Source organism: Camelus ferus, chromosome 10 (genome assembly GCF_009834535.1).
Source record: "Camelus ferus isolate YT-003-E chromosome 10, BCGSAC_Cfer_1.0, whole genome shotgun sequence".
Taxonomy (NCBI): Eukaryota; Metazoa; Chordata; class Mammalia; order Artiodactyla; family Camelidae; genus Camelus; species Camelus ferus.
Window position 1 is genome coordinate 71,221,386 of NC_045705.1, and position 23,253 is coordinate 71,244,638.

General features: G+C 64.3%; 1 protein-coding gene and 1 long non-coding RNA gene across 2 annotated transcripts in view; one reads left to right on the forward strand and one right to left on the reverse strand.

The window, feature by feature from the left end:
• DUSP8 (dual specificity phosphatase 8) lies at positions 1–17,131 on the forward strand. The gene is made up of 7 exons (XM_032490250.1): positions 1–358; positions 5,965–6,302; positions 7,616–7,754; positions 12,185–12,351; positions 12,914–13,073; positions 13,243–13,366; positions 13,560–17,131. The coding sequence occupies exons 2-7, from the start codon at positions 6,072–6,074 to the stop codon at positions 14,605–14,607; spliced, it is 1,869 nt and encodes a 622-aa protein (XP_032346141.1). The 5' UTR covers positions 1–358; positions 5,965–6,071; the 3' UTR covers positions 14,608–17,131.
• Positions 9,800–23,253, reverse strand: part of LOC116666562 — a 22,095-nt gene continuing 8,641 nt past the window's right edge. Inside the window, exons 2-3 of the long non-coding RNA XR_004323504.1 lie at positions 21,375–21,382; positions 9,800–9,968 (exon numbers count right to left, since the gene is read on the reverse strand). This is a non-coding gene — a long non-coding RNA (uncharacterized LOC116666562). The remainder of the gene's footprint in view (positions 9,969–21,374; positions 21,383–23,253) is intronic.

Sequence of the window (23,253 nt, forward strand, 5' to 3'; positions counted from 1 at the left end):
TCGGCTGCCGAGCCGGCTCCGCCGCTCACCCCCCCGCCCCCCCTTGCCGGACGCCGGAGCCGGAGCCCGAGCCCGAGCCCGAGCCGGAGTCGCACCGGCCGCGCCCGCCGAGCCGCGGGTTGGGATGCGCGCCGCGAGCGCGCGCGCCCGCCCGCAGTGCGCGCGCCCCGGCCCGTGCGAGCGCTCCCCGCGGCGGCGGCGGCGGCGGCGGCGGCGGCGGCGGCGACGCGGCCCGCGCGCTCCCCCGACCCCGGCCCCAGCTGAGCGGGCCCCCGCCGGGCCCATGGGCGGCGCGGCAGAGTGGGCGCGCTGAGCGCGGCTCAGGTCCCCTGTGCGTCCGGGAGGCGAGGTGAGCGAGGTGAGCGGGGCGGGGGGCGCGCGGGGCGCCGGCGGAGTGGGGGTTAACCGGCGCGGAGCCCTTGAGCCCGGCTAGGTGGGCGCCGCATCAGGAGCGCTCGGGGGCTGCGCGCGGCGGGCACCCGGGAGGAGGAGGCGGCCTGGAGGTGAGCGGTGCCGGCCCGCGGGCCCCTAACCCCTCTCGCAGGGACGCTACTGACCGGACCGATAAGCTCTTCCCCCGCCTCCCGCATCGCCCAGCGGACCCCGGCCCGGCCCACACCCGGCCACGGCTTCGCCGCTTTTCTCCTTGCAGTGCTTGCTTAATTTGGTGGGGGAGGGGCATGAATTAAGAACGAGGAGGGCCGTTTGAGATCCAGCTTGGATCTGTCCGAGCCCCTTCCCGAGCCCCAGACGTCCCCGAACGGCACCACGCTGGGCCCCGGAATTGGAGGAAATTGTCCGTTCCCCGGGCCCGGCGGGGAGATGCGGAGGCCTTGGCCCGCGGGAGCCTCAAGAAAGGGCTCATTCTGTGTCCGGTGGGGAAGGACTGCGGAGCCGTCTCCCCTGTCTAGACAAGCTGCGAAGCGCACCCCCACGTCGGGGTGCTCAGCTGGTCTCTGCGGAATAAAGACCATCCGCCAGCCTGCTGCAGAAGCAGCGGCGGGTGCTGGGGGAGGGGCTGGCACCGCCAGGCCGAGTGTACCCAGCCCCCTAAAGCCTATCCGCCCACCTAGGGTTGGAGGGTACCTACTGGTCCAGCCTGAAGGGGAGGGGGTGACAATGGGCCCAGCCCCCACCAGGTCATACATTCTGGGAGAATTGACTTCTGACTTCCTGCTGCAAAATTGTACTGGCTTCTGAAGTGGGGGTGTTGGGGCCTGGGTGCTGCAATGTTGGGGGTACTTTGCCGGGTGGAGGAGAGAGGTGGCCGGATCTAGTGTGGCGTCTGCCGTGTTCCTGTGCTGCTTGGGGTGGGGGTGGGGATGTTGCAGGCCAGGGAAGCAGTGTTCTTCCTGCCCTGTGCCCCTGCTCCCAGGGGTCCACAATGGTCTGAGGGTCCATGCGCTCCTCGTCGACTCCCTCAGAACTCCTTGCTCCCAGCACAGCCCAGGGAATGAGGGTAGCATCTAGTGTCCCTGTCCTGCTCAGGGAGGACAGATGTTCCATTGCTCCGCAGATAGTTGATAAGCACCTGCCGAAGATGGCCAGACCGTGCGACCAGGAGCTGGGAGTTCGTCCTGAAGTCTGACTGAAATGCCTCCTGTAGGCCGCCTGCGGCCCTCAGGAGAGTTGCTGGGCAGGTTCTAGTCCCCTGCTGCCCTCGGCCCCTGGAAAGGTGCCTGGGCCCCAGAGGCTGCCTCTGGGAAGAGTGGGTTCCCAGGAACAGAGATGCAGGAGTCATCTGCTCCAGGACCCTTCCCAGCATCGCCTCACCCCCTCAGGCTGAGGCCGACCTCAGGGCCCAGAGGTTTCAACCAGACAGAGCTCGTGGGGCCATGGGACAGGGCCAGAGGAAGCCAGAGGGTGTCCGCTCGGCTCCTAGACATGCAGCTCGGAGGGGAAGGAGTGGAGGCAGCCAAACCCACCGCCAGAGAGACATAGCTCAGACTCTGGCCATCAGGACTGCACAGGCTGAGCCACCTCTGCCTGAACCCCTTGGGACAATGACCGGTAGACGCTGGCCCAGGTGTGTAGCATGGGGGACAGTGACCAGTGGAAGTTCTGCACATCAGTGGGGCTAGAACAAGCCAGGCAGAAACAGGAGATCTACATGTGTAGGGTCCTGGGCCTGCCCTGTCAAGGACCCACGTGCCAAGCCCCCCTAGCCCAGGCTCAGCCCAGACCCCTGGGCAGGGCAGGAGCCTCACCTCACTGTCTCCCAAGCCCACTGCCTCCCCATACTAGGCTGGTTCTGCTTGGTGTTGCCAAGTTCATCCAGGACAAAGTGAAGGCCAGCTTGGGTCCCATGCCACACATCCCGAGAACTAGGGCCAGTACAGGGCGGGGGGAGAGCAGGGGCAAGAACATTTGGGGGTCCCTGATGACAGCAGTTGAGGGTGAGCACTCGGGCCCCCTGCCTCCTGGAGGTCACCCCCTCCCAGTCTCTCCTGTCCTCCTCAGTGTAGCAGTTTCTTCCTCCAAAGCCCCTGCCTGGGTCAGAGCAAGCTGGACGTCTCAGCACTGTGGGTCCCTCCGCTGGCAGCTCTTCCTGAAGGCCTGCCTGTGTGTACCAGGCACCACTCGGGCCGGAGTCGCCGTCTGCGTGAGAGCTGCAGTTGCTGTCTGCGCCCCAGGGGCGTGCGTTCCCTAGACTCTGAGCAGAATCTGATGAGGCTGCCCTGAATTGGGAGCTTTCTGGTCACACATGCGCTCAGGGACAGGGATGTGCCGAGTGCGGGCCGCCGCAGCCGACGGTGCAAGGAGGTGCTGTAGCTGGCACTGGGGCTTGGGATTCCTGGAGCTTGGGGCGCTTGGCATGGAGGGGGTGGTGATGCGTGCGTCCAGCGACCGCGTGAACGTGCGCACGTGTTGTCACGTGAGACAGTGTGCACAGGGGTGGGGTGCATTGTGGGAAAGGAGGTGTGCGGTCAGTGTGCAAAGGGGCATGTCTGACCTGCCCAGCGCACAGGGGCCAGGCAGCCTGGGTACCTGGCCTCCCCAGGGAAAGGGGGCTGCCTGTGGCTTCGCAGGCCACACCCAGCCAGGGCAGGGAGGGGAGGGCCTTCCTTCTGCTTCTGGACTGGGTACTGCTGTCCCCTTGGTTGGGGCAAGGAGGGCTGTTCCTCCTTCCCACCCGCCCCAGGCTCTGGATGCTCTCCCCCTCAGCTCCCAGGGAAGGGGTCTCGGTTGAGCCTGGGGTGGGTCCTTGAAAGGGGGGTGGCCCACACCCTACAGTCTCCTTCCTCTCTGCCCACCTGGTGTCCCCAAGGCTGTCCCGACTTTCTCCAGCCACCCCCCAGTGCCCAGCTCTGAGCCCTGATCTCTGTTGCACTTTCAGGAGGTGAGGGGTCTGCCCCCCAGGAGCTCCAGGTCCAGGGAGGCCCTGTGGGCGAGGGCGCACTCCCAGAAAGCCAGCTGAGTGCCACAGGTCTGCAGGAGAGGCGCTCCAGCGGTGGGAGAGGGCTGCAGGGCATGAGTCTGTGCACGTGGGTGCCCAGAGTGAGAAGGGTTAAGACCAGGTGGAGCAGACAGGGAGGGGCCTGGAGGAATCCATCCACCCCTCTGAGCTTTGGGACTGGGGGTCGAGAGTTGGGGGGGAGAGGGGTGGCCTGGCTGGGGGTGGTCCCAGGCTCAGCTACTGGGCACATGCAGTGCCAGGGAGGGGTGGGAGCCAGTGAGGAGGGGACCTGGCTCTGCAGAGCGAGCTGCTCTGAGCGGCTGCCGCAGGAGCAGCGGTTGCCTGGCACCTCTGCTGTTGCCATGGCGACGGTGGAGGTGCCAACTTGCTAATGAGTCCCCCTCGGCTGCAAATAACAATACTACAGTGGTTAATAGGGCCGAGCTGGAGGGTTCCTTGGGAGGCGGGGGCTGGGCCTAGGTACTGGGCCTGGGAGCCAGCCGCCCACCCCTTCCCCAGCCTCCATGCCCCTCTGCGGAGTGGGCACCCCTCCACACCCCAGCCCTTCTCTGGTTGTTGAAGGACCCGGGGGCGGTAGCCCAGCGCAGGCCGGCTGCAGGCAGAGTGAAGGCCTCTCCCTACCAGTCCCCTCCATCCTCCCTGCACCAAATTCCGTTTGGCTTCTGTTGTTTCAGGTGAAAGGGAGTCGCCCCCGCCTGGCTGATGAAGATTCTGAGGCCAGGGGCTCAGCTGGGACCCTCTGGACCCCCAGTGTCCCCACCCTGCTTCACCCCTCTCTGGGCCCTGGGCCTCTGAACTGGCCTCTTGGTCCCACATCCAAGGTGGGGAGGCCCTGCCCAGGCCTGCAGGAGCCGTGTGTGGGAGGGGGCCTGGTGGCCATGACCCATCACAGCCTTGACAAGATTTGGGTTAGAACTCAGGAGAAGCTTCTGGAAAAAGCTGGTACAGGAATCAAATCAGGGACCCCTTGGCTCACAGGCAGGTCCCCCTCATGAGGTGGGCCCTGTTACTGTCGGACTTGCTTGGCGTGGAGTGGGGAGCAGCCCCAACTGCACCCCCAGGCCTCCCCACTACCACTGAGGAGCCCAGAGTTCCAGCCAGGGAGCTCCCCCAAGAGGGCGGCCCAGGGATGGGGCAGCTGCGGCAGTGTCATCAGCGCTGCTTGAAGGGCGACACGTCCCCTCACCCCAACACCCTCTGCCCCTGCAGCTGGGGCCCCGCCGAGGGGGTCTTCTCTGTGGCCCTGGGGGGCAGCCGTCTCCCAGCCTCCCCCCCCCCACACTGGCTGGGGATGTGGTCGAGGGAAGGCCCTGACTGAGTGGCCCTGGGTTCTGTCCAGTCTGCTTCATGTGACCTTGAGTTGATCCCACCCCCTCCTCGAGCCTCAGTTTCCCCATCTTTAAAGCAAATTCATCATCCCTATGCCAAATGCCTCCAGGGGGAGAGGGCTGTGAGGCCTGAGTGGGCCTAGAGAAAGGCCAGTTCTGACAGGTAACAGGCGGGGCAGAGGTTTGGCACCAAATTGTAGGGGGAGCTTCTGCCCAGGGCTCTTGAGTCCCCTGACCCCATCCACCTCCCACTCCTTCCAAGCACCCCTGAGCCTGAGGGTCCTACATACAGGCCAGCAGCGCCCCATGGGCGCCCTTGGGCGCCCCCTGCCACACCCCATCCTTGGACCTACCAGTCCCAAAAAGGGTGTCCTAGACCCCAGGCTACTGCTGTGCCTCGGACCCCAGGCCATGTGTCACCCCTATTCTGTGAGCACGTGTCATGTCCCTGCAGGAGGCAGACATTGGCCCACGGCGTGTCTAAGTCTTGGCCTGCAGAACCCAGGAGCAGAACTCCACTCCCGAACCCCCTCCAGCGCCCCACCCTGGCCACCACGTCCAGGAGACTCCCCCACTCACCCCATCCAGATAATTGGCTTCTGGAGCCATGGGGCTGAGCGGGGTTAGGGAGCGAGGGTGTGCCGGGGAGGGGAGGGCTTGGCAGCAAGGGAGGGTGGGGGGCATGTTCTGGACCCCTGTCTTGCCCTGGGGTCCTGGGAACTGAGAAGACGTGGAGGCCAGATTGGGGAGGGGTCTGCCTCCCAGGGATGAGGCGACAGGAGCCACAGGGTCAGAAAGAAGTGTTCTGGAATAAGTAAGGGTCCGTAGACCCAAAGGCCCAGAGGAGGGGCCCTCAGGCCTCATCCCACCTCTCCAGCCCAGGCCCCAAGGCCCCTCCATCTGTAGTCCCCCATCTGCCTTGCTGCGTCCTGCTGGAGGCTGACACTGTGACCTGGAGGGTGCGGAACTGGATGGCCACTCACTGAGCACACTTCACAGGTTCCAGCTCAAGAGCTGAGGGGTCAGGGAGCTCGACCTCCGTGGAGGAGCCAGAGGGACGCTGACCACCCAGAAGGGGCGGGGCCCCACGGGCACACATCAGGCCCAGATGCTCTGGTGCCCTGGAGTCAGCCCCACCACCGGCCCCTCTGAGATCACTCCCGTCTGGGGCACTGGCCTGGCGCCCACCCGCTGCTGACCGTCTGCCTCTCCCTGCAGGTCTGGTGCCATGCCCAGTCGCTTGGAACCCTAGGCCACACCCTGGCCTTCGAAGCAGCCCCCGCTCGCTCTGGGGGTCTCCCCTCCACACTGCCCACTGCCACGCCATGGCCGGGGACCGGCTCCCTCGGAAGGTGATGGACGCCAGGAAACTGGCCAGCCTGCTGCGGGGCGGGCCCGGGGGGCCGCTGGTCATCGACAGCCGCTCCTTTGTGGAGTACAACAGCGGGCACGTGCTCAGCTCCGTCAACATCTGCTGCTCCAAGCTGGTGAAGCGGCGGCTGCAGCAGGGCAAGGTGACCATCGCCGAGCTGATCCAGCCCGCCGTGCGCGGCCAGGTACCGCCCCGCCCCGCGCGGCCCAGCGAGGGCTCTGGGGGCACTGGATGAGGGGACGTGTGTGGCCTGCACAGGGGCAGCCAGGTAGGGGCGGGCAGGCGGCAGAGGGGCAGCGGGGGGTGGGGGGGGCGGGGGGGGTAGGCAGCCGGCTCAGGAGCACTCTGACTGCTGTGAGGACTTGGAAGAGGATGGGAGGGGTAGCCAAGGAGCTCACACAAGCAGTCTGTGTTCTCAGCCCCCACCCCATTCTTTCCCCTCTGGAGTCTGGAGGACCAGGAATTCTCTCTGTGGCCCCCAAGAATGGCTCAGTTCGCCTGCAGTAGACAGTCCTGCCTCTGCCCACCCCCCCCCCAGGAGTATGAAGTCCAGTGCTGGGGACGGGCCGCTGGGCAAGGGACCTGGGAAGGCAGTGGCTCCTCCACTGGGGGAGGGGTGGCATGCCCGGGAGCCCGGAGGCTGAGGGAGGGGTCCTGGTCACAGGCCCTGCCCCGTGCCAGGCTGGGACTTGAGAGGACCCAGCTGGGAGCCTCCCACCCCGAGGCAGCACAGGCTCCCCACAGCCTCCAATGAGGGGAATCCGATGATTAATAACCCCCAGCGAGGACTCCCGGCCAGAGCGCCCTCCCATTGGCCACTGGTGACATCATCTGGCCCAGGGTTGGCAGCTCAGCTGGCTTAAGGGCTGAGCGTGCTTGGGGGCGGGGGCATCAGCTGCTCTCTGCGCAGGAGCCACTCAACATCTGGGCCCCAGCGGGCACTGCGGGCGGGGAGAGCAGGTGGAACCCCAGCCTCCGGCTGCTGCCTGAATCCTTATGGGGCGGGCGGGGGAGGCTTGCTGCATCCTCAGTTTCCCAGTCACTAGCTGGGGAGGGAAGGAGCCCAGACCCAAAGGCACCCCACCTTCAAAACCACCGACACATGCCTGAGGAAGAGTCTGTTTCCCTCAGGTGCCCTAGGAGCCCATCCAGGCCTCATCCACGTGCCCCTGCCATTGTGGGCACCTGTGTGCGCCTCCTGGGGCACCCCACTGCCTTTACCCCTGTCTAAGTCACCTTCACGGTGTGAGTGCACGCGGGGCAGGGCTGCATGGGGGTGAGTATCCCCTGCCCTACCAGCTCTGAGGGTCCACCTGTGTGGCTGTCGGCATCTATACCTGTCCAGGTGTGAACCTCAGCTGGGCGCTTGCCTCCCCCTCGAGGCATCAGGGTGGCAGCAGCCCCTCCTTTCCGTCTGGACTGCTGCAGTGGGGATGGGCCGGCCAGCAGGTGGCAGGTACCTGGCAGTGCCCTGACCTTCTCCCTCACGGCCCCCAGGTGGAGGCCGCAGAGCCGCAGGACGTGGTGGTCTATGACCAGAGCACCCGGGACGCCAGCGTGCTGGCCGCAGACAGCTTCCTCTCCATCCTGCTCAGCAAGCTGGACGGCTGCTTTGACAGTGTGGCTATCCTCACGGGTGAGTTCTGGACGCTGTCAGCAGGCTCTCCCCACGCCATCAGCTGGGCAGGGGTGGGGCAGGGGGGCTGTTCCAGGAAACGAGATTCTGGGTCCCTCTCTACTCTCTTCTCGAAGCCCAGAGACCAGCATATGCTGGGGCCACTGAAGGGACAGGAGGGGATCTCAGGTGCTCTGGAGTTCTCAGGGGCTCCACCAACCCCTCCCCTGTGCCCCACACTTCAGGACCCCCTCCAGCATAGGCCCACCCCTCCTCCACTAGCAGGTGAAGAGGGGGATAGGAGGAAACCCCAGCACAGGCCTGTGGCAAGGAGGGGGGAATCTGGGCAAAGATACGGCTCTGCTCTGGAAATGCGTCCCCCCACCCCCCCAACAGACACACACAATGCCTGTCTGAGGGAGGGGACAGAGGCCCCATCCTGGGGAAACTAGGACGTTGGTTTGGGCCAGAAGTGGTCCCAAACAGGCAGGTCCCTTGCGTACTCCAGCTGGCACAGGTGGCCTGGCAATAGCTTACTTGATCAGGACTGCAGTCTCGGGGCCAGCAGAGGTCCCCACAGGGCTTCCCTCTCCCCAAGAGCAGCCTGACCCACCCCCCACCCCATGCGCGTGTGTGTGCACATGCGCGCGCAAACACACACACACACACACACACACACACACACACACACACACACACACACACACACGGGTTGTGCTGTGGTTCCCACTGACTTCTTCATCCTGTAGGCAGTGGCTGGTATGCTTCTGTGGAACCCACCCCGCACCCCACATAGGTGGCCCAGGTCCTGGGGCCGGGTGGAGCCGGCCTGTCCCGGGGATGTGTGCCCTTCCCCGTACGTGCCCCTGGCCTCTGTGCGTGGGCTGTGGCAGGCTGGTGGAGGATGTGGAGGGCCGCCCCGGCATCCGCTGGCGGGACACTTCTGTTCATTCTGCATATCCGTCTGCCCTGAGCACCTCCTGGACACAGACATGAGGGGTGGTCAATGGGCACCAGGCTGGCTTTGTGCGAGTGTCCAGGGACACCAAAGCCTTCAGCACAGCCCATATTATGGAGAGGATGTGGGCAGGCTCCATCAACTGCCGGAGCCAGGCAACCCTGGGCAGACTTCGCAGAGAGGCGCTGTAGGAGCCAGCCCTGAAGGGCATGTGGCAGGCAGCGGGGCGGGCCGGCACCGTGGGCGGTGTGTGTGCTGCTCTCCGCAGGTGTCCCGGCGCCGGTGGAACCCTCCGCGTCACAGTCCGCGTGGTTACAGGGCGGTCAGCATCTGCTCCTCCAGTGTGTGTGTATGGTCGGGGGCGGGGGGCCCACCTCTGGTGGTCCTGAGTTTGTTGGGGTGGGATATGGGATTTGTGTGCATTGTTTGTGGGGAATGAGAAGCTGCAGAATTACAGACCCTTGGATTCAACCACTGCCCTGGGTTCAGTATGGGACTAAGCAGGTGAAGAGTGGAGGGGAGGGAGGATAGAGTTCTGCGATTTTTACAGGTGTCCGAGGCAGAACAGGACTCTCCCAGGGCCCAGCTGGGAACACGTGTGTGTGTGTGTGTGTGTGTGTGTGTGTGTGTGTGTGTGTGTGTGTGTGTGTGTGTGTGTGTGTTCATTCCCGAGGGAAGAGGAAGCAGAGGCCCTTCTGGGAGTCTGAGAAGAGGGTCCCAGAGGAGCCCCCACCCCGGGCTGTCCAGGGAAAGCTCGGAGCCTCTAAAGGTCTGTCTCCCTGGGGGGGGGGGGGGGGCGGTGCCCTCACCCAAAACTTGGCAAGGCAGGCCTGGGTTGGGTGGGATGCCCCAAGGGGGCTCACGGGGACCTGGCTGGGCCACCTGGCTCACTCAGCCTTTGGAGCTGCGTCACCCTGCAAGGTTAGAGTATTTGCCCCTATTTCTCTGAGGGCTGGGCCAAGGAGGAGTCATGACACCCCTCCACACCCCCCACTGTATGAGGATGGCTCATAGTGACACCAAATAGGGACCGAGACTTGGGGACAGCCCCCTGGCCTTGCCCACAGCTCCCGCCTGAACCATGGAGAATGGGAGGGGTGGGGGCAAGGTTAGAGGGGTGCTGCTCACCCCAAAGGGGGAAAGGGGCTCTTGAGGATCACTGGCACGGTAGGCGGGTCCTCAGTAGAGGCCAGAAGAGAGGACCAGACTCCGCCCCCCCGTGGGTGGGGCTGAGGAGCGTCAAGGAAGCGCACCTGTCACAGCGGGAGAGAAGGGAGCTCCAGGACAGGGAGGTTCGCGGGAGAGGGCAGTGGGGACAGACCATGCTGCGGTCCCAGAACCCGTGGCTGCGACCACCGCCACGCCCCCCTCCCCCACAGCTGCTCGGCTGGTGACGTCCGGCAGGGACAGGGACGGGAAAGGGAACCTGGCCCTTTAAGCGGCGGGCGCCCCGCCTGGAGCTGGCTGCGCCCCTGCGCCCTGTGCGTACTGCTGCGGAATACAGGCTGGTGATGTCGCAGCAGGCCATCCTGCCCTGTGCACGCCGCCCTCGGACCCTGGCCAGGGACCGTGGCGAGAGCGGCCCCCCTGCGCGGAGGGTGGGTGCAGCCCCAGCCCGGGAGCCGCGGCAGGGTGGTGGGCGCTACCGGGGGCACCCCCCCCCCACCCAGGCAGGAGCGTGTGGTGCGAGAGGAGGCGCGTGGGGGCGGTGGAGGCGGTGGGGGCGGTGGCCGGGTAGTGAGTGCCTCCCCGGCACGCGCATTTGTGCCGGTTGGGGATTTCTTTGTGAGGGGCTGGGAGCTGCAGTGTGGCTTCCTCTGACCTGCGAAGCAGAGAGCGCAGGGTTGGGGGCGGGGTCCCTCCTGAGGCACGGGTGTCCTGGAGAGTGCCACGGCCAGGGGCACCTCAGGCCCTGAGAGTGCAGGGAGCAGAGGGTCTGGGTTGCTGGCACTGGTGCTGTCCCAGGTGGCCCTCCCTTGTCACCCATCCCCAGGGCCTGGGGTGGCCCTGACATTGCAGAAGGACTGGCGTCTATAGGGAGTTTGTAGGGGGCACCCCTAGCTGCCTGGCTCTGCCTGGACCGGCTTCCTGGGGGCCTTACCTGAGGAACTGCAGCAGAGCCGGCTGGTCTCTGCACCTGCCAGAACTGTCCTTTGATCAGGGAGGTTCCTGGTGGAACCCCCCACACCCCCGTACTTGCCCAGCTTTGCTGCTGGGAGAGCAGACCCCGTGCCTCCTGGGGCCTGTCCTGCAGCTGAAGCGTCCGGGGATCCCCCAGCTCAGCCCAGCCTCCTCTTGTGGGGACCTGAGAGCTGTGACATTGTACGTGGTGCCAGTCACCAGCTTCTCCCTGCCTGACCAGCAGGTGCCCAATGAAGGGACCCCTTCCCTTCCAAGGCTGATGGTGCCCCCACCTCAATGGCTCCCCAAAGTCATGCTTTGGTTGGGGGCACAGGAGCACACGTGGCCAGCATTCTGGTCAGATGCTTGTACAGAATGGCCACTGAGCGGGGCCCGGGGTGAAGGTGGAGGTCACCAGGCAGCTCGGTCCTCGGGAATCACACAGGTCTCCAGCACCAGCTGCTTCTGGGGACCAGGGCAGGCAAGGGTGCTGGGGACCCCGCCTCATGCGGCCAGGTTGTTTCATGGTCATCTTCTGTGAGCCTCGCATCAGGGCCTGGGACAGGCAGGACAAGGAAACGGAGGCCTGTGTCACACGCTGAGTCAGACGGTGCCAGTGGGTCCCTCTCAGGCCTTTCTGGATGGCAGAGGGGCTCCCGGGACCTGTACCCCAGGAGGAGACATGCGGGGAAGGCCACTGGACACATACCAACCACGTGTAGAGCGTGTGGCCCGTGTGCTCCCAGCCCCCAGGGTTCCCAGCTCTCAGCCCAGTTTCTGCTGGGTGGAATGGAGCCAGAACCAGAGTGCCAGTGCCCCTGCGGCTGTGCCAACTCCCATGGGTGATGTCATGCCCGGGTTGGGGGTGGGCCCCCTCAGATGCCCTTGCCTCCCAGCCTTGGCATCCAAGCCTGGCCTGGGACTCCCAGCCAACGGGAGGCAAGGAGGGAGAGGCAGAAGGGCCCAGCCTAGCCCTAGGGCACGGGTGTGGAGGGGCTGGGAATACAAACCCTTGCTGGGAAGGCCCCCATGGCCTCTGAGCCCCTGCTGCCCCGGCCCCTAGCGTGCTGTGCTGGTCAGCCACCTCAGCCCGCTTTTACAGGCATCACAGCGGCGTCCTTGATGGGGCCTGCCCCTAATTAGTGTGAGGAGGAACGTGGTTGTGGGGCAGGCTGTAAACGTGCGCAGCACGCAGCCCCATCGCCGTAAGAGCCGCCCTCCAGGTGCTCAGGGCAGAGGCTCACGCGGCTGGCATCATGTGGACTGGGTCCGGGCCGGGTGTGGCTGAACCGCGTCGGGGGTGGGGTGCTCTGGCTGTCCCACCCCAGCTGGCCGGGCCCCTGACGCACATTCCTCTCTGCTCCTTCTGCAGGGGGCTTTGCCACCTTCTCCTCCTGCTTCCCTGGCCTCTGTGAGGGCAAGCCTACTGCCCTGCTGCCCATGAGCATCTCCCAGCCCTGTCTGCCCGTGCCAAGCGTGGGCCTGACCCGCATCCTGCCCCATCTGTACCTGGGCTCTCAGAAGGACGTCCTGAACAAGGTGTGTGCACGGCTAGAGCCCAGAGCAGCTCCTGGGCGGGCTGGGGGAGGCAGGGCGCTGATGTCGGCCCACTCCCGACTCGGGATGGATGCTGACGGCGTGGGCAAAGCACGGCCTGGGGGGCACAGGAGGACCCAAGGGGGCTGGCAGCACCGGAGCAGGGCCGGGTCGGGAAGCAGCTCCCTGCCCCTTTGGCGGCAGAGCCCACATGCCAGACTGCTGATGTCACTGGGCCCCTGGCCAGCCCTGAAAGAACCCCGTGTTTTAAAAATGGTGACGAGGGAGGAGGGTGGAGCCACGCCCAGGCGGCCGTAAAATTCCTGGGAGCCTACCGCAGGCTGTGGGCGGGGCTCGCGGTGGGCCACCAGCGGCCCTCAGCCCCAGCGCTGGGCCGGGCTGCAGGCTCTGGGTGGGAACCCTGGGGGCTTCCAGGCCCAGCCCTTCGGACAGATGCCCGGGCTCCAGGAGCCACAGGCTCCTACGTTGAACACATCCCGGGCTTCGGACCTCCTTTCGGGCAGCACCCCTCTCCAGCCTGATCTTCCGCTCTCCCCTCCCCCAGGATCTGATGACCCAGAACGGGATCAGCTATGTCCTCAACGCCAGCAGCTCCTGCCCCAAGCCCGACTTCATCTGTGAGAGCCGCTTCCTGCGCATCCCCATTAATGACAACTACTGTGACAAGCTGCTGCCCTGGCTGGACAAGTCCATCGAGTTCATCGGTGAGCTGGCCGGGCGGGTAGGGGACTGAGGGCGGCCTGAAGGAGGGGGCCTGGGAGGCGCTCTTCCCAGGAAGGAGCTGGATTATGGGCAGTAGGGAGGGCGGGGCCCGAGCCTGGGCTCGGGGAAGGACTGTGCCATCCCAGCCCTCATCTGGCCCCCTGCCCCTAGATAAAGCCAAGCTGTCCAGCTGCCAAGTCATCGTCCACTGTCTGGCCGGCATCTCCCGCTCTGCCACCATTGCCATCGCGTATATCATGAAGACCATGGGCATGTCCTCAGACGACGCCTACAGGTAGCCCCTCCCTCCCCTCCCCCTCAAGCCACTAACAGCCCCTTCAGGGGAGGGGGAGGCCTGAGCCTAGCCCCACACACTCAGGTCTGCACGTTGGTGTGTGTGCCCCGGCGTGGGCCGTGGGTGCCGGGCAAGTCCGGCCGGCAGCCTGGCCCAGAAGGAGCCCCGCCCCACGGAGCTGCCCCTCCCCCAGGTTCGTGAAGGACCGGCGCCCGTCCATCTCGCCCAACTTCAACTTCCTGGGCCAGCTGCTGGAGTATGAGCGCAGCCTGAAGCTGCTGGCCGCCCTGCAGGGCGACGGGGCTCCCCACCCGGGGACCCCGGAGCCCCTCCCAGGCCCTGCGGCCCCACTGCCACCGCTGCCACCACCTACCTCAGAGAGCGCTGCCACCGGGAGCGCAGCGGCTGCTGCAGCCAGGGAGGGCGCCCAGACGGCAGGGGGCGAGGCCCTGGCCCCAGCCCCTGCCACCAGCGCGCTGCAGCAGGGCCTGCGGGGCCTGCACCTCTCCTCCGACCGCCTGCAGGACACCAACCGCCTCAAGCGCTCCTTCTCGCTGGACATCAAGTCGGCCTACGCCCCCAGCCGGCGGCCCGACCACCCCGGGCCCCCGGACCCCGGCGAGGCCCCCAAGCTCTGCAAGCTGGACAGTCCTTCGGGGGGTGCGCTGGGCCTGCCCTCGCCCAGCCCCGACAGCCCGGACTCGGCGCCGGAGACGCGCCCGAGGCTCCGCAGGCGGCCCAGGCCTCCAGCCGGCTCCCCCGCGCGCTCCCCCGCCCACGGCCTCCTGAACTTCGGCGACGCCCCCCGGCAGACTCCGCGGCACGGCCTCTCGGCCCTGTCGGCGCCCGGGCTGCCTGGCCCCGGCCAGCCGGCCGGCCCTGGGGGCTGGGCGCCACCGCTCGACTCCCCGGGCACGCCGTCGCCCGACGGGCCCTGGTGCTTCAGCCCCGAGGGCGCGCAGGGCGCGGGCGGCGCGCGATTCGCACCCTTCGGCCGGGCTGGCGGGCAGGGCGCGGGCGGTGGCGACCTGCGGCGGCGGGAGGCGGCGAGGCCCGAGGCCCGGGACGCGAGGACCGGCTGGCCGGACGAGCCGGCCCCGGAGACGCAGTTCAAGCGCCGGAGCTGCCAGATGGAGTTCGAGGAGGGCATGGTGGAGGGGCGCGCGCGCGGCGAGGAGCTGGCCACCCTGGGCAAGCAGCCCAGCTTCTCCGGCAGCGTGGAGGTCATCGAGGTGTCCTGACCGCGGCCGGGCGCGGCCTTTCCGCGGGGACCCAGCGCCCCGAGCGCCGTTGCCGCCGTCTGCTCCCTCGGCTGGGCCGCCAGCAGCCGGCCCGCTATAAATATATAGTATATGTATGGCAAAGAAAGGTAAATGGTTTTACTGCGATTTTTATCGAGAAGTAAATATTTCAATTTTTTTATTTATTTGAGCTGTTCATTCTGGCAATGATTTGGCAACACTGCGGGCGGCCCTCGGAGCTCTATTTTTACTGTCTGGTATTTAAACTGAAACCCACGTTTCTAAGCAATATGAGGCCACCTTCAGTTGCAGGCTGGGGTGCCAGGCCTGGGGTCCCCTCCACCCGCTCCCCCAGGAAACACTGCTGATCGATGCAAAGAGGCTGCTGAGCTTTTGTGCACTTTTTACATAAGAAAAAGGGGGAAAAAAGGATAAAAAAAAAACTTTGCCACAAACTGAGCCGCAGAACCTCCCTGCCCACCCCGTCCTCCCCAACCTCTTCCAGCTCCCCTGCTTCTTCCGGGCGCTGCACCAAAGCCATAGGTGGGAGGCAGTGTCTCAAGGAGCCGGGGTGTGGCGGAGGGGGCACTTCTAGCAGCCTGTCAGCTCCAGGAGCCAAGGCTTGGTGCCACTGAGGGCACCTCCACTGCCCATCCCCCCAGGCCTGTGGCCTGGCGGGTGTTGAGGGCTTGGGCCTGAGGAGACCGGGGTGTTGAGACGGCTGGGGTGTGGAACAGGGCCGGAGTGCAGTGAAGGGGGCCCCCGGAGTGTCTGATGATTTGGGTCCCCAGGGCGGGCTGGAGATGGAATGTCTCCACTCCTGCCTGAGCCTGGGTCTAGTTTCACCGGTTCAGAGGAGGCTGCTCCCCTCTCCTCCGCTTCATGGGTGCCCCCTAGCGCCAGCTGCCAGGTGGGGAACAGCAGGAGGGGGGCTTGGCCCCTGCAGGTGTCAGGCGAGAGGAGCTGGGCCAGCTAGTGCCCACGCCACTGAGCAGAGGGCAGAGGGACTTAGAGGCTTGGTGTGGGCTCTTGTCCCACCCCCCCAGGCCCCCCCAGCCCCAGGCCCCAGGCCAGACCTAGAGTTCAGGAAGGTCCTGCGGGTTGAGGTACCTCCACGAGTGACTGCTTTGCGGAGGAAGCGGGCAGTTAAATGCCTGTCAAACCCTTTCACTCCTAGAAGGTGAGGCCCTTAGTTTTGGGAGAGCCATCTCCAGGCAGATAAAGGTCCCTGATGTAAGCAGATGAAGGGGGCCTATGTCTGCCCCAAGCCCCACAAGGACCTCGGAGGAGAGAGCCCCCCCCCCGTACACCCCTTTCCCGGGGAGCTCTCCTCTCTGAAGTCTCCCTGGTATCTTTGAGGTGACGTGCCAGTCCCCACCCGCAGGTGGCTTTTTGGCCCAGGCGGGCCAGCCTGGGGGTGAGGGCAGAAAAGCCCCAGCCGCCCCCACCCTCTTGGGTCGGTGGGACCCAAGGCTTTGGGAGGCAGGAATTAACGTCCTCCAACCTGATGTCCTAGAGAGTCTAGGGGTAGGGGCTGGTCACCTTGGGACTAGGTCAGGGGCTTGGCAGGAGGGGTGACCCGGGCAGGACTGAGTCCTCAGGCATGTGTGGGGGGGTGCCTGCCCCCCCAGCTGTCCTCTGGCTGTTTCTTCTATTTGTTCTTCTTTTGACCCCCAGCCCTATGTCCCTGTCCTCCTTCCTATGACCTGAAGTCCTGTTCCTCTCCCCTCTGTCCCCGCCCATCCCCCAGAAAATAAGCTATCATTGTTGTATTTGCAATCCATGGATTAGAGGTTTAAGTATTTATTATTATTGGTTAATTATTATTATTATTATTATTGATTATGTAAATTTGCCTCTTGTCTGTCTATTGCGTTGGGTTTCTGAGGTGACCCTGGGTGTGGAGGATGCACTGGCCCCCACCTCCGCGCCCCACCCCTGTGCTGTCCAGGAGACAGTGGTCGGGGCCACTGGTTGGGCCTCAGAACTCGAGGCAGGTCCCACGCCTATCCTCCCTCCTTCCGTCCTTCTCCAGGGCTGCAGGGCCTCCTGTGGCTTCTGTCCTGGGGCGCGTGGGGGCTCTTGTGACACTGGTGACCCCAAAGTGAGCAGCTGGGACAGGGGAGAAGGTCCTGCCTCAGCCGCACCCCCACCTCCTGTGCTGGGGGAACCAGGCACTGGGCAACAGCCCCTCCCTTGTCACTTCTACCCACGGTCCAAGGGGGAGGGGGCGGGCCCCCAGGCCTCTCGGCCCTCCCACCCCTCCTGCCCCGGCCCAGTGCCCTGGCAATGGGGGGTCCCCTGGAATGGACCCAGCCCCCTCCTATTATCTGCTGGAAAGACCAGCGGAGGAGAGGTGGCAGGTACCCCGACAGGGCTCCCGGTCTCTCTGGACTGGGCCACCCACCCAGCTGCCCACCCCTCCTCAGAACCCCTCCCCCAGCGCGGCCACACTCTGCCCCCTGTCCTGTCCCCTTCTTTTGTATTTGGAAACGTGTTGTAATAAATTCTGAGCTGGACGTTTTCTCTGCACCTCAGGCTGCCTCTTTCTTCAGGCTGGGGAGGGTGGGTGGGTGGTAGAGGGTCTTCCTGGGCCCAGGAGGTTGGGGAGTTGGGCCTGGAAAGTCAGACTGCCCGGGACTCACTACCCTGAGCCCAGCGGGCAGGTTGGGCAGGCAGCGCCCACGTCCCTGGCTGCACGCTGGGCTGTAAAGCACCCCTTTCTGTTGCTACATGCTACTGAAAATTCACATCACTTCAAACTGTGTCAAACGGAAACTCAGTTTTGCCCCTTAGCTCCCCCCACCCCTCTCTCCAGAAGTAACCCCTGGGAACAGTTCCACGCGCCCTTGCAGAGCTCTGCGTGTGTGCACACGTGAGTGTGGGTTCTCTCCCCGGAGGCAGGCCTCCCTCCCTGATCACAGTGTGTGCGCGGAACGCGCTAGACCAGCCCCCATGGCGGGGTTGAGGTTCACATGCTCATGCGGGTTTACACAGTAGCTCTGAGCGTCCATGGTGTGCTACCCTGGGACAGATTTTAGACATGACCCCTCTGGGTCACTCCAGAGTTGGTCTGGTTGTTACCATCACAGCGGCTCCAATGCACTGAGCGTTCACGGCACGCCAGGCACCCCTCTGTGTTTCCTGAGAACTTAGCGCCCGCAGTCTCCAGGCAGCCTCGCCAGCAGACCTGGGCCCTAGCCCCACAGTCCCCCGGCTAACGCAGCGCCAGTTCCCGGAGGGCCTCTGCCCCTTCTTGGAGGGTTCACCTGCTCACCCTACAGCTCCTTCCCCCTTTTCAAGCAGGCAGGTAGCCCAAACCAGTGACAACAGCCAGACCTGTGTCTCTGCTTGTGGGTGTGACCACACACGTGTGTGTATATGAGCACAAGGGCAAGGGGGTGAGCACACACGTGTGCGTGGTGTACATGTGTTTCTGGAGGCCTGGGAGGAAGAGGAAGTGAGAGAAAATGAAAGGGTGAGGCTGTGGGAGAAGGTAGGGTCCTCAGATCTTGCATCTTCAGAAGTCCTCCAAGAGGCCAAAAGCTAGAGACACTGGCTGTGGCTCTGGCAAGGCTATCTTTAGCTCAGGAACATCTATTTATAACTCTGGCAGCCCCTTGAAGTCCATAAAACAGAACTGGAAAAAGCTGATAGTCGTTGCACGGGCACAGTGGTACTTCCCCTGCCCTGACGTGGGAGGGGCAGGTGACCAGCAGGGGTACAGAAGGCCTCAGGACCCTGGGGCCAGTGGCATCAGGGAGGCCATTTCCCCAGTCCCCCAGGTTCCCAGAGGTCAGATTCCCCAAGGGCTGAACAAGGCAGTGGGGAGGCAAGATCTCGGCCTGGTGGGCTGGCCTCCACCTGCTCTCGACCCGACCCCACAGCCCGGTCCCCAAACACCAGGTCCCCTGATGCTGGGTACCCCTGCTCCTGCCTCTGTGTTGCCCCGGCCCCCAAGCCAAGAGAGTTAGGCACTTGATGGGTCTTGGATGGCTGGACAGATGAGTGGGACGGGATCCTCTGTGGCTGGTCTCAGCCTGCTGACCATGCTCTAGGGGCCGGGAAGCCGGCAGCCCTCACCTGGGCCTGCGCTCCTCATGGAAGCCCCCACAGACATCTGCCTGCCACACCGCTCAGCAACAACCACCAGAGAACTTTGGAAAAACAAGGTTTGTTACTCACAGAGCCTGGAAGATACACAGCACACCGGGGATCACACAGAGAGGTCACAGGAAGAGAGAGAGTGTAGACCTGGGGTTCTGCTCTTATTGGGGTCAAGGCTGGGGGGCCCAGGGTTTTGAGGATTCACTCTTCATCGGTGAATTAAGACAAAAGTGGGAATTAAGGTATGTTTAAAGGGAAACATGGGGTCACACAAGGGATCAGTTATCTGTCATCCAGGGCTTTCTGAACAGGGACCCTCATGGGTGGGGTGGCCTGGCTCTTCAGTTGTGTAGGTGGCCATGTGTTTGTTCCAAATGGATGAAGTGGTCACCTCAACAATCAAAAGCTTGACAACAATCAGGCACTTGACAACCAAAAAACCTAATTATCAGGCACTTAGACTGCAGTGGTGGACGGCTGGTGGATGGATAGATGGATGAGTGGGTAGGTGAGTGGCTGGGAGGGAGAGAGGGCAGATGGATGGATGGATGGATGGATGGATGGATGGATGATGGTTGGGAGGATGGGTGATTAAGGAGTGGATGGGTGGATAGGGGTATGTGGATGAGTAGATGGATGAATGGGTGGGTAGGTAGTTGGGGGTGGAGACGGATAGATGGGTAAATGGGAGGGTGGGTGAGGAGATGGATGGATGGATGGATGGATGCAAGGCAGAGAAGGAGGGAAAGAAGGTGGGTGAATAGTAACATTCTATCACACACCTAGTGCACCTCTACCAGTCGGCCTTTTATCAAAGCTGTGTGCTTACCTCCATTCTCCCACTGGAACACAAGGCATCCGGTCCTTGGTACAGAAGGTGCTAGAAAATGTTCAATGAACAAGCCACAAACCACCAGTCTCAGAGCTGCACACCACTGTAGAGGCCCAGTCCAGCCCTCTCCAAGGCCCACGGAGGGGAACCAACTTCAGCATCCCCCAGAGTCAGGGTAGAGTGGGAGGCTGACTCAGTTCCCTGATCTCCAAGCTCCACTCTGACAGGCAGAGCAGCCTCTGAAAGTATCTAGGAAGTAGCTGGTCTCAGTGGCCCTCAGACCCCTTCTGCTCAGACCAGTCTTCTTGAGGATGGATTTGTCACAGTGCTTCTGAGGCTCAGACCTGAGGGAGCTCTGAGCAGGGGAAGGGTGAAGAAGGCAGGTTCTCAGGGAGGCTCTAAAGTCCAGGCTGTATTTGGAGAGGGCAGAGGTGGGAATGCGCATCGCTGGGGCCTTGCAGAAGTGGACCACCTGTGATGGGAAGTGAGGCGTGGCTCTGCATGGCTCTGAATGGCAGGCAGGGTGGGGGAATTTCTGCAAAACCGATGAAATATGGTCTGTCTGGGGCAGGGGAGAGGACTTCTGCAGTCAAGGAGAAGTCATAATATATCCAGAGGGAACTCTAATTCAAAAAGACAATGCACCTCAACGTTCACAGCAGCAGCATTTACAACAGACAACACATGGAGGTAACCTAAACGTCCATCAACAGACGACTGGGTAAATAAGTTGTGGTGTGTTTATACAACAGAATACTACTCAGCCATAAAAAAGAATAAAATAATGCCATTTGCAGCAACATCAATGGACCTGGAGATCCTCGTTCTAAGTGAAGTAAGTCAGAAAGGGAAGGAAAAGAACCGTGATACCACGCATATGTGGGATCTAAAAAAAAAAAAGACACAAATGAACTTATCTACCAAACAGAAACAGACTCACATAGAGAACAAACGTAAGGTTACCGGGGGGGGGGGGGGAAAGGGGGGGGGGAAGGAGAAATCGGGAGTTCTAGGTTTGCAGACACTCACTAGTACATATGAAACAAACGAGCTTCTTCCGCAGCGCGCAGGGACCGCACCCAGTGTCTTGCGGAACCCCATCGTGAACAAGGACACGAAAAGGAATGCGTGTGTGTGTGTGTGTGTGTGTGTGTGTGTGTGTGTGTGTGTGTGTGTGTGTGTGTGGCTCAAGACATGACGCTGGGCACCAGAAACTGGCACATCACAAACTGGCTATACTTCAGTTAGAGAAGAAAAAAGGAGACGCCGCAGAGCCTCTGAGGGTGTGAAGAGCGGGAACGGGCAGTGGGTGTCCCACTCTCCCAGACCGGGAGGGGGTATGCGCTGGGCAGACAGGCGGGCAGCTGGCTCTAATGATGTGATGGTGGCTTTATGAAGGGAGAAGGGAGAAGGGGCAACAAGGAGTGGCTCCCTCTGAGGAGGGGACCAAAACCAGTCTTGGGCAGCCAGCAGGGGAACCAGGCGGCGAAAGAGGTCCAGTTCCCGGAGGCAGCGCCGGCGGTGGGCGGCGGAGACAAACGCGCCCCCACCCCCACCCCACGCCAAGCACACAAAGGCTGTGGGGCAGGGCGACGCCTGGGCCAGGCCTCGGCCAACCCTAGGCAGGTCCCTGGGGAGCTCCCTCCCGTCTTTCAAAGCAGAGTAGGCCTTCCACCGTCCCCCGCCAGGGGCCCGCGCGGAGGGGCTGGCCTCAGGGAGGCAGCCGCGGGCGGACATCGGCTTCTCCGTCTCTCTGCAAACGCCAAATTTGACTTGAACAGCGAAAGCCTTTCCTCGGGGCAGCCCAGCGGGGCAACCCTGGGAGCACGGGGAGAGCTGCCCCTTACCCGCTGCCTGCCTCGAATGAGGCGGGGCGTCTCCCCTTCGGCCCGCGGCACGTGCCCTCCCAGGGCTCCCCCCCTCCCCCCCGCCCCGGCGTCCCGGCCCCAGGCCGGGCGCGCCGCCCGAGCGCCCACACCTGGGGCCGCCCCCGGGACCCAGCAGGGCAGGTGACGGCCCGGGACCGGGGTGGTGGCATCACTGGCGTCGGGGCTGGTCGAAGCCAGACACAGCCTGACGCAATCGGCTGACGTAGCTATAAATAGCCAAGGAGAGCTTGAAATAGAAGTGGGGGGGAAGGGGCCGGAGTCCCGGAGCGCAGACGGGAGGAGAAAGGACCGGAACGCCTGAGGCCAGGGGAGAAAACAAAGCCCTGTTCTAGAGCCCCACCCCCGCCGCCGTCCAACGGGGTGTCCGCTCCCGGAAATGTTTGGGGAGGCAGGGTGAAGTCAAGCCAGCCGGGTTGCCGGAGGCGGGGGTGGGGGCCGGTGCGGGGCGGGAGGGGGCTTGTGCCGGCCACAGCTCCCCGCCTGGCTCTCGGCCTCCCGCTCCCAGGGGGCCTGCGGGCAGAGCGGCCCCCCTTCCTGAAGTCTCCCAGGAGGGGCAGAAGCGAAATTCCGCCCTTTCCCACCATCTGATCTGGGGATCTGAACTTCAGGGCCTGCAGGACTGCGACCTCACGTGGGGCACAGAGGTGAAGGAGAGAACCTCAGGGCTTCCTCCTTGAGTTCCCCTTGGCCCCGTGACTTCACACACGGTTCCCACGGGGAGTTCACCCTTTCTAAGGTTCCCCCATCCAGGCGCCCGCCCTTCTCCGCTCCTGGTTTCTGCTGGTGGTCACCCGTGGGGAGGGGAGCTGGCAGGCTGGGAACGGATAAAGAACAAGAGGGTGGCGCGGGAGCAGCTGATAAGGCCCTTCCCTGTGAGTCAACCCTAACAGGAAGCTCCAGGAGGGGCAGGATTTGGGGCCCTAGGACGGGGAAGGGGAGGGGACGATGGGGGCTCTCACCTCTCACCGCAGGTGGTGGCTGCCCTGCCCCTCCCCAAGGCCAAAGACCCAGTAGGGGGAAGAAGCGGCTGCAGCGCCAGCGTGGGGAGTGGGCGCGGTCCCACCAGCATCAGCGGGGCTGCTGGGCTGGGCGGCGACGTCAGCCCAGGTGTAGGGGCGACCAGAGCGTCCTAGCTGGGGCGGGAGCAGCCGGCCTCTAGGCCTTCTGGAAGCGCCCCCATCACATTCTCAACCCTGGGGTCCTCCTCCCAGGAGCCAAGATCCCCCCCAACCGGCGCGTACCGCCGGGCCAGCCCCAAGGCCTGAGGGCCGGGAGGCTAGGCGCGGTGGGTGCGCCGCCGGCTCGCGCGGAGCTCATGCCGGGAAAGCCGCGCCCACCCCCGGACGCTGCCTGCCCTGCCCGCCGCGGCGCCCTTCATCCTCAAAGCGCCGCTGCCCCTGCGCTCCCGTCCTCTGCGCACCCTCGCTGGCCCGGGCCCCGAGCCGAGAGGGGCGCGGTGAGCACCTGCTCCGCGCGGAAGCCCGTGGGTATCGCCGGCCTCCGCCCCCGCCCCCGGCCCGGCCCGGCACGGCCCGGCCCAGCCCCAGACAGGTAAACAAACACCTGCCGGGCGGGGACGAGGCGAGCGCCCCTCCAGGCTAGGCCCGCCGGGCCCAGCGCACTAGGCGCTCCTCTCCGGCCTCGGGCTCCCACCTGGGCTCGCGGGTCACCCGTCCCCACACTTCCAGAACCCCGAGAGCAGCCGGCAGCGCCACCTGCTGCCCGCGCCAACAGAGGGGCAGCCGGTTCTCGGGCCAGGACCCCCAGCCTCCGCACATCCCAGGGGCTCTGCAGGCTGGAAGGGTGGCCTGGGAGTCC

What these genes read in the sequence shown, in the direction of transcription:
- DUSP8 (XM_032490250.1), top strand. Translation starts at nt 6,072, where the DNA reads ATGGCCGGGGACCGGCTCCCTCGGAAGGTGATGGACGCCAGGAAACTG. An exon ending in AGCCCGCCGTGCGCGGCCAG is followed by an intron (nt 6,303 to 7,615) that starts GTACCGCCCCGC and finishes CACGGCCCCCAG; the next exon opens with GTGGAGGCCGCAGAGCCGCA. An exon ending in AGAAGGACGTCCTGAACAAG is followed by an intron (nt 12,352 to 12,913) that starts GTGTGTGCACGG and finishes CCCCTCCCCCAG; the next exon opens with GATCTGATGACCCAGAACGG.